General features: G+C 53.5%; 1 protein-coding gene across 3 annotated transcripts; it reads right to left on the reverse strand.

The window, feature by feature from the left end:
- Nucleotides 1-2,243: 2,243 nt before the first annotated feature.
- On the reverse strand, nt 2,244-13,408 carry SLC5A5 (solute carrier family 5 member 5). 3 transcript variants are annotated; one of them, XM_044253934.1, is made up of 15 exons: nt 13,052-13,408; nt 12,155-12,220; nt 11,733-11,784; nt 11,485-11,552; nt 10,355-10,509; nt 9,775-9,915; nt 9,561-9,690; nt 8,564-8,652; nt 7,729-7,841; nt 7,583-7,653; nt 7,114-7,200; nt 6,851-7,044; nt 5,164-5,288; nt 4,322-4,437; nt 2,244-3,246 (listed from the first exon to the last, which is right to left on the reverse strand). In XM_044253934.1, the coding sequence occupies exons 1-15, from the start codon at nt 13,406-13,408 to the stop codon at nt 3,082-3,084; spliced, it is 1,929 nt and encodes a 642-aa protein (XP_044109869.1). In that variant the 3' UTR covers nt 2,244-3,081. The 3 variants fall into 3 exon arrangements, with proteins under 3 accessions (XP_044109869.1, XP_044109868.1, XP_044109870.1); XM_044253933.1 differs by having other exon boundaries at nt 7,583-7,841; XM_044253935.1 differs by lacking the exon at nt 8,564-8,652 and having other exon boundaries at nt 7,114-7,271; nt 13,052-13,208.
- Between the last annotated feature and the right edge of the window lie 425 nt (nt 13,409-13,833).

Raw genomic sequence — 13,833 nt, forward strand, 5'->3', positions numbered from 1 at the left:
AGCTTTCTAAACATTCTGCTCAGTGTTTCTATACTATAACTCTAAAACTGCTCTAAAAAAGAAAATCAATTAATGAAAAAATAAATTGATAAAATAATTACTAAAAAAGGTGCTTGCTCCTGAGTCACTGTTCAATAAACACTAACACGTCTAATATGGGTCAACCACATGGCACATAGTACAGGCTCAATGAATGTCAACTATTTTAAAATATTCTTCTAGGGGAGCCTGGGTGGCTCAGTTATTAAGCATCTGCCTTTGGCTCAGGTCATGATCCCAGGGTCCTGGGATCAAGCCCTGCATGGGAGGGTGGTGTCTCTGCTTGGCAGAAAGCCAAGCCCCCCTCTCCCACTCCCCCTGCTTGTCTTCCCTCTCTCGTTGTGTCTCTCTCTGTGACATAAATAAACAAAATCTTTAAAAATAGTTAAAGCCATAATTTTTATGCTGTGCACATTTTACCACAAAAAAATGAAAAGAAAAAAACGGATAATTTTGATAAATCAAAACTACAAATTCTGCTCTTCCAAAGACCATCTTTATAAACTGAAGAAGCAAGACACAAGCTGGGAGAAAATATTGGCAGTGCATAGAGCTAACAAAGAACTTGCATCCAGAATATATAAAGAATTCTTAGAGGTGCATGGGTGGCTAAGTCGGTTAAGCGACCAACTCTTAATTTTTGCTCAGGTCGTGATCTCAGAGTCCTAGGAATAGAGCCCCTTGTCAGGCTAACCACTCAGCAGGGATTCTGTTTCTCTCCCTTTCCCTCCTCCTCTGCCCCTATCCCCTCACATATGCGCATGAGTTCTCTCTCTCTCTCTCTTTTTAAAAAGATTTTACTTATTTATTTATTTGAGAAAGATAGTGAGAGAGGGCACAGGGCAGGGGGAGCAGCAGAGGGAGAGGGAGAAGCAAATTCTACGGAGCAGGGAGCCTGATGAGGGGCTCGAGCCCAGGACCCTGAGATCATGACCTGAGCAGAAGGCAAACTCTTAACCGACTGAGCCCTCTAGGTGCCCAGCTTCCTTCTTTTTCTCTATAAAGGAACATTTCTCTCCCTTGTTCTCTAGACTCAGCTATGGTTTTGCCATAGCTTTCAAGTCCCGAATTTCAATTCCTCTGTCATTCCCAAATAAACCCATTTTGCTGGTAAAGGAACTGGCTGTTTTATTTTCAAGGCTGACATCGTGAATGGATGAACAAACCGATTCGTCTGTACCATGGGATACTCTTCAGCAATAGAAAGGAATGAACTATTGATGATGGGACAACATGGTTGGATCCCTAAAACATCAGCCAGACAAGCCTTAGCCTCTCATGCCTTTTCTTACCACCAAGTTGGGCTCTGCTCTGAGCAGGCACCACTAAGCATCGGAAAGCCTGCTTCCCCTGTTACTCAGTCAATGACTGAAAATTTGCAACGGTCCCTTTTAAGTCTAAATCTAAAGGCCTCCTGAAAACAGCCAGAGGGCCAGGTCTCTGAGGGGTGGAGAGAGCCCAGATCCCGAGATGTGTTCACTTCCTGGGCTGCCATAGTTTAAAATAATAGATATTTTTTTCTCTCCCAGCTCTCGATGCCAGAAATCTGAAATCAAGGTATTGGTAGGCTGTACTCCTTCTGAAGGCTCCAAGAGAGAAACCCCCTCTTGCCTCTCTCCTGGCCTCTGCTGGTTCCAGCAATCCTTGCTGTCCCTTGCCTTGTGGATGTGTCAATCTCTCCCTCGGTATCCACGTGTCTTCTTTTCTTATGAGGACAGTCACTGGGTTGAGGGTCACCCTCATCTAGTATGACCTTATCTTAATCTAAGTATATCTGCCAAGACTCTTCAAATAAGGTTACATTCTGAGGTTCTGGGTCTTGAATTTGGGGATGACCCTATTGAAGTGAGTACAGGATGCTCCCTTGGGGACCCCTGGAGCTGCATGAGGTATGTGTGCAGGTGTGAGTTCAATCAGTTCTCAAGGTCCCAGACCCCAAGGGATCAGTGCAGGGACAGTGTGGAGGCTCGCAGGGTCCAAGCAGAAAGAGCATGGTTCAAGTGCAGATCAGGAAAGGGAGAGAAGCTGTGTGCCAGGGAGGGCAGCACAAGGCGCCCCAAGGTGGCAATTCTCACCTTGCTCTGATGCTTACTCAGTCTTATTCACTCACAGTCTCGGGACAAGAGACACTGAGATTCACACTCCCATCTGACCGAGGAGATCTAAGGCAACAGCCAGAATGATTTTTCAGACAGCATAGAACATTAAGCATCAAAGTCCATTTATTTGAAGTGCATGGATTAAATCTCTGCATCCAAAGTCAAGCGCGTCCCCAGGACATGGCTTTGCCCACCTGTCTGACCCTGTCCACAGACCCTGTCTATTGCTGGTGACATGCTGGCAATAGACCTTCAACATCATGTAGCTCCCAGGTCTGTCCCTGCCCCAACCTGACTTGCTGTAACCTCAGGCAGATAAGATACATAGTGTCTCCAGGATAAGATCAAGAATGTTATTTCTCCTTTATCTTCCCTTCTTGCTCCCAAGGTCAGGGGCCATGTGATGTCTGACCCTCCAAAGGGAGGAAAAGAGGGAGGCGGTAAGGGCAGAAATGCTGGTGTCCCAATTCTCAGTGAATCTCTGGTGTGCTCTGTGGCCTTGGTCAAGTTGTTGCCCCTTTCCAGGCCTCAGTTTCCCCAACTGTGAGATGGGGTGCAGGGATTGGTGCCTGAGGACCTCCAAGATCCTTGCTAACATTCTAGAGAAGCACTGGAGACTTTCTCAGACTCTAATGCTGGGCCTGGAGTTTTCCCATGTTGTTCAGAGGGGACTTCTATATCTTTCTATTGTACATAGACAGAAATCTGGCTTCATTTTGGGGGAACAGGCAAGGGTGCAGCATCTAAGACTAGGGGCTGGCTGGAAGGGGGCTGGATAAAATGACCTCCCAGAGGTAGGGCTTCACCTCTTTCCATAGGGCAGGGATCCCAAACTCATTTGCATAAAGACACAGACCAGCCAATTGGAGCCAGAGGCCGTTCTTCTGTGGCCTGGGAGGGCCTACCCTGAGGTTATATCCCAGGTAGCCAGTCCCCTGCTGGCTCAGAGGTCTGTTTCCCGAAGGTCCTGACCACGGTCATGTGTACTGCTGGGAGTCCAGGAGCCGGGTCCATTGACCTCCTTCTGCCCCAGGTAGAGCAGATGGTCCTCGTCAGTGGGTGGGAAGTCAGGAGTCCTCTTAGTTCCAGGGGGCAGTTCCTCAACACTCTGGAAGGAAAAATGAAGAAAGACACCATCAGAGACGCCATTCTGCTCTGTGCCAGCTCACCCCCCAGATGGGATCACTGAGGGCTTAAAACTACAGAACCTGGGCAGGAGTTGCTCAACCATCCCCTTGGTCAGTGCATCAGCCAGTCCTCTCGCTTCTGCCTCCAAAACCTCCACCCGCTTCTCTCCCCCAATGCCGTCACCAATATTTCAGGCCATCAGTGCTTGCAAGAATGCCTGCCTCCCTCTTACTCTTTCAGGCTGCACCCCTTCAAGAAAATACTTTGCCACAGCCGCTGAAAGGAGCTCTCAAAACATTCCAGCCAAATCCCTTCCCTCTCCATACCTCCTCTTCTCAAGCTTCTGGCCTCAGCCTTTTCACCGGCTGTGCTCTCCACCCAGAATGCCCTTCCCCCAGATCTTCCTAGGGCTGGCTCTACCTCCTACGTCTTCCAAGAGGCCACCCTCATCACAGTACCCTGTTTCACTGCCAGTACCTGCTGAGAACTTACTTATTTCTCAGTTTAGCTTTTATCTGCTCCTCCTAGACAGTGGGCATGAACTCCAGCCCAGAGTCGGGCTGGGTACATAGCAAGTGTGTAAGAAATGAGAAAATGAAACAGGGATTCCAAAGCAGGGGCAGGTCTGGGTCAAGGACAGCATCTTCTGAATTCAGGGCATTTACAGAGCAACCACATGGCTTTGGGTGAATTTGGCCCACCCCGGTCATGTTTCTTATGTAAGATTTTTTCTAAGTTGACTCACTTTTGAATTAAGTACTTTTATTTACAGAAGAGATTTTAAATCAATGCCTTAAAGGGAAACCAGTTTCACTTGCCACAGCCTGGAAGTAATCCAAGGAAATGAATAATATGAAATTCTGTTCAGTCTTTTTTTTAAGGGCTTAATAAAAAGTGTGGAAGACATGTCAACTCTCAAGCAAGTCTTTTTGCTGGAAGAGGTTGAGAAAGATGGTGATTCACCATGTTCCTCCCCCGACTTATGGCCATGCCCAGGGGATCAAAAATCACTTCACTATCCCTCCCCTGCTCTGGGAGCCAGCCCTGTGACTGACCTTCCCCAAGCTGTCATCCAAGGTAGCCACTTCTTCCTTGGGGGCCACCGATGCTGTCTGCCGTGCAAGATCCCACCACAGCAGCCCAGGACTCAAGGCACTGCGCTTGGTGGGGCCTGAGGGGACAGGGGGATATTTAGTGAAGAGGTGATGGGAACTGGAGAGAGAGGGGAAAGGGAGATCTCTGATGGGTTCCAATCCCCAGATTCTCATTAATGACCCACTGGGTACCCTGGCAAGCCTCTGCCCTTCTCTGGGTTTCAGTTTTCTCATCTACACAGTAACGGGGTCTATGGTTCATTATGGTTCATTATTTCCCCAGCATCTAGAATACTATCTGGCATAGAGAACTCAAGAAAGCCCTGGTGAATGTAAAGTCTGAGACACAGGAAGCAAGAACAGGTATTGTGATCACTATTGATGTCTCCTAAAGTCTTCCCACTTCTCGAGTGGCATTCAGAATCCCCGGATGGACACGGAGCCCCTGAGGTCCTGCTGAGAAGCTATTTCAGCACAATGGACAGCGCCTCGCGGCTCCACCCCATATCCTCTGGCAAGGACAACGTTTTGGAGGCGGGGGAGAGACTAGATAGGTAGGTGGAAGGGAGGAGGGGTGGCTCAGTTTTCTTCTGCCTTTGCAAAATGGGACCAGCCCCGCGAGGTGCAGGGTTTTCCCGAAGGCAACACAGCAGAAAGGGTGTTGATGCATCAAGCACGTGGTGGCCATCTGGCTGACGGGAATGTCTTTTCTCTTCTTCCTGCCCGCTTCCTGCCCGGTGGTGGGTCCTGGAGGCAGCGGGATCCACAAGGTGATCTCTGAGGAGGACATATGCCCTGCTTACCTGTCAAGCAGCTGACGAGGGCTCCACATAGCACAGTGCTCAGCGTGCCGAGGGCACCATAGTAAAGGTAGGAAATGGCATAGAAGCTGTCAGCTAAAGCGGGTCGATCAAGGTCCATTTCAGGGCTGGGGGTAGGAGAGGTGTGCATGAGTCCAAAAGCCACTCCCAGTTTGTTCATTTCCTCCCACTTCCACTGTCATGGCCTGGCGCAATATTCCATTATTTCTCACTCAGATGTGTGCGGTAGCCACTTCTCTTCCTCTCAGGCTAACCCACTCCCACCCATAGGTGTTCTGTACACACAACCAGAGGGAACATTACTGAAATGTAACTCAGATGACCTCCTGCCACTGCTCACCACTCTCCATGGCTCTGTATTACCCTCAGAATCTACCGAATCAAACTCTTAGACGAAAACATTAGGTGTGCATCTTTATGAACTTGGATTTGGTAATTAGATGAGACTTAGATGTGATTCCAAAAGCACAAGCAGCCCAAGAAAACAGAGATATATTGGACTTCTGTGCATCAAAGGACACTATAAAGAGAATGAAAAGACAATCCAGAGTGGAAGAAAATACTTGCAAATCATACATCTGATGAGGATCTAGTATGCAGAATACATAAAGATTTAAAGAACATACAAATTAGAACTCAACAATAAACAAACAAACAAACAAACAAACAAAAGGTATAGAGGCTCAGTGGGTTAAGCATCTGCCTTCAGCTCAGAAGATGATCTCCAGGGTCCTGGGATCAAGCCCCACGTCAGGCTCCCTGCTCTGCAGGGAGTCTGCTTCTCCTTCTCCCTCTGTTTTTCCACCCCCGCTCATGCTCTCCCTCTCCCTCTGCTCTCTCAAATAAATAAATAAAACCTTAAAAAAGTGTTTAAAAAATAATTTAAAAAGAATGTCTATATGATCCAGTATTTCCACTCCTAGGTATAGACCAAGAGAAATGAAACCAGATGTCCCCACCAAAACTCGCAGTAGCCAAAAAGTGGACACAACCGAGTTGTCCAAGGGATGTATGGATAAGCAAAATGAGGGCCATCCACACAGGAATATTATTCAGCCATAAAAAGGAATCAGGCCCTCAGATGTGTTACAATGTGGATAAACATTGAAAATATCAAAAACAAAACAAAAATTTTGAAAACATCACACTGAGTGAAAAAAGCCAGATGAAACAGGCTGTCTATTATATAATTCCATTTATAAGAAGTGTCCAGACAAGCAAAACCAGAGCAACAGAAATCGGATTAGTGGTTCCCAGAAGCTGGAGGGAGAGCAATGCTCATGGGGATGGAGGTTCCTTGTGAGGTGATGAAATGTTTTTGAGTTAATGGTGATGGTTGTGTAACCTTGTGAATCCACTAAAACCACTTTTAAATGGTTCGTTTTATGGTCTGCAAATTATATCTCAATAGTGATAATAATAAAAATAAAGAATCAGACCACATTCTTCTGCCTGAACCCAATCTATCCTTTCTTGGCCCACTAAATACACCCCATCCTCTCCATCATTGGAATGCACTAAACTGAACCCGACCCCAAGCCCTTTGCACTCACACTTCTCTCCACTGGGAATGCCCTTCCTTCACTGTCCCCAGAGCACATTCCTCCTTTTCATTCAGACTCAGTTTAAGAGCCCCCCTCCCCCATCGCACCCTCTCAGGCCAGCTCACCTGCTGTTCCTGCTGGAGGTGTTGGTGGCAAGGAGCTGGCCCAAGAATTCAGAGGCGTTGGCCGAGGGCATGACACAGCCGTCAGCCGATGACGGCAGGACTCCCAAGGACTGGGTGCTGGGCGGGTACAGAGTGGCACCCACAGCCACCCACAGTGAAAGCGCCATGCCAGTGGCCAGCCCGGAGAGGACACCCTGGGGACAGAGTCTAGGTCAGGGGAGAGAGGTCTTGTGCCCTCCCAACCCCTAGCTGCCCCCACTCACCGGTGTGTTGCAGGCAGGAAGAAACATCCCCAGAATGAAGGCTCCAAGGAGGGGGCCACTGATGACTCCCATGACGGTGAAGGAGCCCTGCAAGAGCCGGTAGGGGAGGGGGAGCTGAGGGCAGAACCATCCCATCTCTCCTGGCTTCAGTTTGCTTGCTGAGAAAGCAAGACCTGAGGAATTCCACTGTGGACCTTGAGACCCGTGCTTGTTTCCCTAAAGGGGATGGGACTCCCTGTTCCTGCCTCTCTCCCCTGTGTTGGATAAATTCTGGTCCCACCTCCAAGCCACTCCCCCCACCCCACCTCCCACTGCCACTGCCACCAGCCAGGTGACTGCAGAAAGTTATCAGGCGGATGGCATCAGACCCGTTCTGCCATGAAAAGTAGGACCCGTTCTGGGTTTCAGTTCAAAGCAGACCGTGCCCTGCTTCCTGTGGCGATGGGGTGGGTCAGGGAGGGACGCTCACCTGGAGGACACCTCCCCCCAGCAGCGAGGACAGGGCCGCTACGGTGAGACAGGCTGAGCCATAGATGAGGGCTGTGGCAGATGGGGGGGCGGCATGGTCAGCGGGGAGAGGCCGCCCTGCCCCCCCCATCAGGTTCCCCAACTCACAGAGCCCCTTGGAGATCATCACGAGTTTCCGGGGTGCGAGGCTCGGCAGCCGAGGTTTGATGAGGTCCTCCACGGTGACTGCGGCCATGGCGTTGATGCTGGTGGAGGCAGTGCTGAGCATAGGTTGGGGAGGGTGGTCAACAGGCCTCATCAAGGGACTGGCCACACCCCTCTCTGGGGTCCACCTGCTGGGGGAGGCCCCAGCTGCTCATACCATCTGACCTAGCCCAAGGGCAGAGGCATGGGTAACAGACAGAATTCCTCAAGAGTGGAGGAGATGTCCACCATCCCACCATCCATGCCCCCAGCCCTAAGACATCCCCAGGGGAGCAAAGACACCCCTGACCAAGGACATGAATGGCACAAATTCTCATTACACAGCAATCATGGGCTGCTGCTGAGAACTGCATGGGACCCTGGTCACAGCAAGAGCAGGGATGAGCCAGAAGTTGCAGAATATTTGGAATGTGAGGCCCCTGAGGCAGGAGTGGGGTACCACTCAGTCACAGCTGTGCCCTGGGACTCAGAATGGCAGTAGAGGCCACATATGTATATAGTAGGTGCTCAGTATGTGCCCAATAACATTTGTTTGGGTGCCAAAAGAAGGAAAGAAAGAAGGGAGAGGGGAGACAGGTGAGGCCCTGCCAGGTGATAAGGTGAAAACCCCACAGCTGGGGTCCTTGTCCTCAGGGCATGCCTTCTGCTAGGGCCCCCCCTTCTGCTGGGGCCCCTCTGAGCTGCCCACTGGGGACCAAGCAGAAACTGTAAATGATGGACATGCCCAGAACATTCTATCCCACGGGGGACAGCCGGGTGAGCAAGGAAGGCTGCTCACCTGAGGGTGCCACTGTAGGCACAGGCCAGAAAGAGCCCAGGGACTCCAGGCAGGTCCTCGAAGATGTCCAGCACCAGCAAGGGCATGTACTGGGTGGGTGGGTGGGGGGAGTTGGCGTCCAGGACAGCAGCACCCCAAGGACAGGGATTCTGTCTGTCCTCACACTGCATGTCCCCAGGGCCCAGTGCAGAACGGGCTCACAGCAGGCACTGAGTGTGTGTTTGCTGATTGACTGTGTGCCCCGAAGGACAGTCACTGAGCCCCACCATGCACAGAGCCCTGGGATCCCAGTGAGGCAGAGTCCCACGTTATCTCTGCTTTACTGATGAGGACAGTAAGCCTAACAGGTGCGGCCCTTGGCTGAGGTTGCACAGTCAAACAGTCCAGGAGCTGACCACAGCAGAGGAAAGCAGACGGGACAGCCTTCCATTTTCTGCCAATTCTGAACAGACTCTGAACCAGGCATGCCTCCTGCCCCAGTGCTGCAGCTGACTCACCTGTTGACCTCAGACAGTTGCTTCCCACCCATTCCAGCCCCAGTTTGCTCATCTGTAAAGTGAGGGCCATGACAGCCTTGGCCTCATCACATGCTGAAAGATTTTATGGGAGACTGTGAAGGGAACAGCATGAGGAACAGAGTAGGCACTTGTGGCTTGAGAGCTGATGATTATTATAATCAACACCATTATTTCATGCTGAACCGGGATCCCATCTCCTCCTTAATATCCCTCAGGGAGTCTCTGACTCTCAATCTGAATGTGCCCGTCCCCTGCGCATTCCCTCCCCCCATGGCTCCCCATTGCCTCCCAGCCTTGTTCTTCCCCTCTCCTTCCAGATCCTCCTCTGAGCCAAGCTCTTTGCTGCCCCTGGACCTCTGCACAGGCTGTTCTCTCTTCTAGATGCTATTCCATCCTTGCCCGGAGAGGTTCATCCATGCAGCAGTTCAGAGTGGGGGTGGGGAAGGCAGGAGTGGCCTAAGAGTCTCAGCCAGACTTACCTGGTCAGGGGCGGAGATGCGCCCTGCAAGGAGAGGGTCACAGTCTACATAGATCGTGAACATGATGATACCACAGCCAGCAGCGCTGAACACGATCAGGAACAGGCCCAGCTGGTTGATGAGTAAGGCCCTGCGGGGAAGGCACAGCCTCAGGCTGGTGGGGGGTTGGCAGCTGGTCCCAGAGGCCCCCACCCTGCGCCTCCTAAACACTCACAGCTTGGCCTGCTTCTCCGTGCGACAGGCCACATAGCGTTGCACCTGTGCTTGGTTCACGCCATACATTGAGAGCCACACCAACGTGCCACCCACTATAAAAGTCCAGAATGTGTAGCGGCTCCGCGGGTCCAGGTCAAAGCTAGATAAGGGAGGGACAAGACAGCCATATGGGAACACCACATTGACTTTACCCTCCCAAGGGCCCCAGATGGCCACTCTGAACCTTATGGGCCTTGAGGGGACATTTGGGGTGGGTTTTGAAGTGTATGAGTAGGAGTTTGCCAGATTGAAAATTTTGTTTACTGATTCGTCCATGTATGCATTCAAAAACCTCTCGGTGCCCAGTTGTGACCTCAGAGAGCCATCAGTGTCCACTCTGGGCTGGGGGACATGGTGGGACAGATGGAGGGATGGGGGCTAGGGCAGTCTAGAGAGGGGAGGCAATGTTTGGTCTGTGGAGAGTCTGGGAAGGGAAGTGGGGAGGACTTCCTGGAGGAGGAGGCACTGGTTGGCTTCTCCCAGGACAGAGGGATATCACCTCCACCTCTTTGCAGTACCCTCTCTACAATTTTACTCACTCCATCAGATTCATCCGGGAGTGGTTCTGGGCAATCTCAAGTACGCTCCTGGGCCCACCCACCAGCATGATCCCGCGGGCCAGGACAACCCAGAAGCCGGTTAGCATCACCACGACCTGGAACACATCAGTCCAGACCACAGCCTTCATGCCGCCCTGCAAGATGTGACAGATGGGGAGGCAGGGGTTCAGACAGGAATCTGTCTGAGGCCAACCCAGTTTGGCTTTCAACAGTGGCTGGGACTGATGCCTCTCTCTGCCTGTTTCCTCATCTGGAAAATGGTGTTGTGAGGATTCAGTCAGTTCATGTGAAGAAAATCTTTGCCACACAGCACCTAGCACATACAAGTTCAGTGAGTGAATAAATGTTGACTGCCCCCATTATCATTACTACTACTACCATTATTCTTAGCTATAGCTTTTATTCTTCAGCCTCTGCCTTCCCATGGGAGCCCCTGGATATGCCTTTGGAGAAGCCCCTTCTTCCTCAAAGGCCATTCATGGGAAGCCAGTCTACTCCCAGTTCCAAAAATAGTCAATCAGAACATCTTCCCCAGCTCCCCAAACTTCTGTGATTGGCTCATCCAATCACAGCTCACAAGATGGGGCCAGCTAACCGGAACCCTCCTGGAACGTGTGCCAGTCCATCCTGAAATAGGAACTTACTTTCTGAGCTGATGGGACCCCAAGAGATGGGAGAGGGGCCCACAGGATTCTGTCGTAGCCCCTGGATCCAGCCAGTCCTGAAGCTAGGCTATGTCTGGACTCTCAGCAACAAGACTTTCTTTTTTTCTTTTTTTTTAATTTGACAGAGATCACAAGTAAGAGAGAGGCAGGCAGAGAGAGAGGGGGGAAGCAGGCTCCCCGCTGAGCAGAGAGCCCATGCGGGGCTTGATCCTAGGACCCTGGGATCATGACCTGAGCTGAAGGCAGAGGCTTTAACCCACTGAGCCACCCAGGCGCCCCAGCCACAAACCTTTCAAATGACTTGTTATTAAGATAAGGAAACAGAGGCCCCGCTGGGATGCAGGCTTCCTCAGCAGGAAGGGAAAATAAGGAGTGGATGATGGCTTCAGGGTGTCCCCCACCCAGTGCGCATGGACCCCCACGTGGAGTGGGGGTGTCACTCACCACAGTCGTATAGAAGGTACAGATGACTCCAGTGGACAGGAGCGATGCCCAGATGTCCAACCCGGTCACTGTGTAAGGAAACTGCCCCCCATTAGGCATCCAGGCAGGGTGCAAACTTGGCCCCTAGTGTCTAGCGTCCTCATCTCTCCGGGATTCTTCCCACCCCGAGTCTCTCCCCTCTCCTTCGGTCTCGTCTCAAAGCCTTTGCTCTCTCTGGGCCACCCTCCCTAGATCTCCCAAAGTCAAACCTTGATTCAGGATGAGCGCGGGGGCGTAGATCACGATGCCTGTGTACAGCATCTACGGGTGGAGAGCCGGGACCAGGTGAGGCCCGCGGAGGACGCGGGAGGGGGAAGGAGGGACTAGTGGTGGCAAAGCTTGTGGCGTCGGATGAGTAGGGGGAATCCCACAAGGGTGGGGTGGGGTCAAGCCGGGAGTATGGGGGGCGGGCCTTCGGGCCAAACCTCCGGAACTGGCCGCAGGGGGCGGGGCCAGTAAACTGGAGGCTAGGCCCGGGAACGGCGTTGCAGGATGGGGGTTGGGGGGAAATTAAGGGGCGGGGTCGTGACGGATAGGGGCAGGCTGTGGGCGGAGCCGACCAAGACTAGGACCCAGGCAAAAGGTATCTGAGCCGGACCCTGAGGGCGAGGGCGGGGCCGGGGCCACTCACTGTAGCTACCAGGTACTGCAGGGTCCCGCAGAGCCGCACGCTGCGGCTGAAGCGCTGCTCCAGGTACTGCAAGGAGGAGCCGAGGCTCGTGGTCACCTGGACAGGTCCTACCCAGGAGATCGAGGCCTCTGGGGTGCTTCACCCTCCCTCGTGGCTTCTGCCCTCCCTCCCGAAGCCAACTTCTGTCTCCACTCTTGCCCGTGGGGGGGTGGGGGGTGGGGGTGGGGGTGGGGCCAAGCCCCAGATTCCGACCAGTGTGCACACACTTGTGCACACGCGCCATCCCCGCTCCTGGGCACACTTCGTGTGCCCAGGATGACGGATCAATCAAAGGCTCACGTTCCTCCGCCCTCCCTGGCGGCTAATTGGTCCCCGGGGCGGCGCCGCTCTGCGTCAACAAGCCGACTATACAGATCCTGTGGCCAGTTGTCATTGGTGACCTACTATATACCGGTCACAATTTTAATCACTTTACCGCCTGCCCTGGAGGGAAGTCCTCTTATTAGCCCAGTTTGTCACTTGAGAAGCCGGAGCAGAGTAAGCGGGAAAGTCGGGTCTCGAACCGTTGGCCCATTGTCTGGCGATCGCTCGGGTGTGCGCACGCCCGAGCATGTGCGGGGCAGGTTTGTGCCTGTCCGCACTTGGTGCACACCTGGCTCCGCCTTGCGCGGGCTTCCACCGAGGAGAACCAGGACGGCGACTCCTCTTCCTCCTTCCTGCCCCTCACCCCGCTGCCTAGGGCTACTTCCCAGAACCCTCCGCACCCGTTGGCCCCGTTAAAGCCCCAAAGAGCCCGCCTACGGCCCCCTGTACAGTTTGTCAAAGCCCCAGGACCTCCCCGTCACAACCCTGCGTTCTCAGCCAGGCAGGTCCTGCCTCCGGGCCTCTGCCTGGTACCTGGTAGGTGCTGGTGAGACCCAGGCGGTAGAAGACCGGCATGAAGAGGAAGGCGGTGAGCAGGGAGTTGAGCAACTGTCCCAGGCACATCCAGAGGAACTTGAAGCCATAGCGGTAGGCCTCGGCTGGCACGCCCAGCACCTGCACCGCCGACATGAAGCTGGCGGCTAGCGAGAGGCCAACGGGCAGAGCGGCCAGGCGCCGGCCCCCGGTGAAAAAGTCCTCAGCGCTGCGCTGCCCGCCCCGCGCCAGCCCGACCCACAGCCCGATGCCCGTGGACACCAGCAGCATGAGGGCGAAGACCGCGTAATCCCAGGCTCCGAACGTGGCCAGCGCTCCTGCCTCGACGACGGCCATCAGGTGCAGGTGCGGGGGCCAAGGGCGTCCTCGGCCTTTCCAGCCACGCGCGCGTGTCCACCCCCCCAACCCCCGCAACCCCCCGGTAAGGGAAGCTGGCGGCTACCGAGGAGGCAGGGCTGCGTGGAGACGGGAGGATGCTGGGCCTCTACAGCGAAGCCCCACACCTGTCTCCTTGGGCCCCTGGAGGGAGGCAGCGAAAGCGACTTGGGCCGGGGCTCCCTGGGCAAGGAATCTCTGGGTCCTCGCTGCGGTCGGCTGCCTCCCTGTCCCTCCTCTTCGTCTACGCGTCTGCCTCTGCCGTCTGTCGGCGCACCTCCTTCCCGCTCGGCAAGGCTGGCCCTGACAGCGGCGTGTCCACCGCCCAGCCGTCGGTCGGGTTCCCCGGGAGCCGTGCTCTGCGCGGACAGCTGGAGGTCTCCGTG

Source organism: Neovison vison, chromosome 6, assembly GCF_020171115.1.
Source record: "Neovison vison isolate M4711 chromosome 6, ASM_NN_V1, whole genome shotgun sequence".
In the NCBI taxonomy this organism is placed as follows: domain Eukaryota; kingdom Metazoa; phylum Chordata; class Mammalia; order Carnivora; family Mustelidae; genus Neogale; species Neogale vison.

Coding starts and splice junctions, on each gene's coding strand:
- SLC5A5 (XM_044253933.1), bottom strand. CDS start 13,408: ATGGCCGTCGTCGAGGCAGGAGCGCTGGCCACGTTCGGAGCCTGGGAT. Junction 12,221..13,051: donor GTCTCACCAGCACCTACCAG/GTACCAGGCAGA, acceptor TCCTCCTTGCAG/TACCTGGAGCAGCGCTTCAG. Junction 11,553..11,732: donor CGCGCTCATCCTGAATCAAG/GTTTGACTTTGG, acceptor TTCCTTACACAG/TGACCGGGTTGGACATCTGG.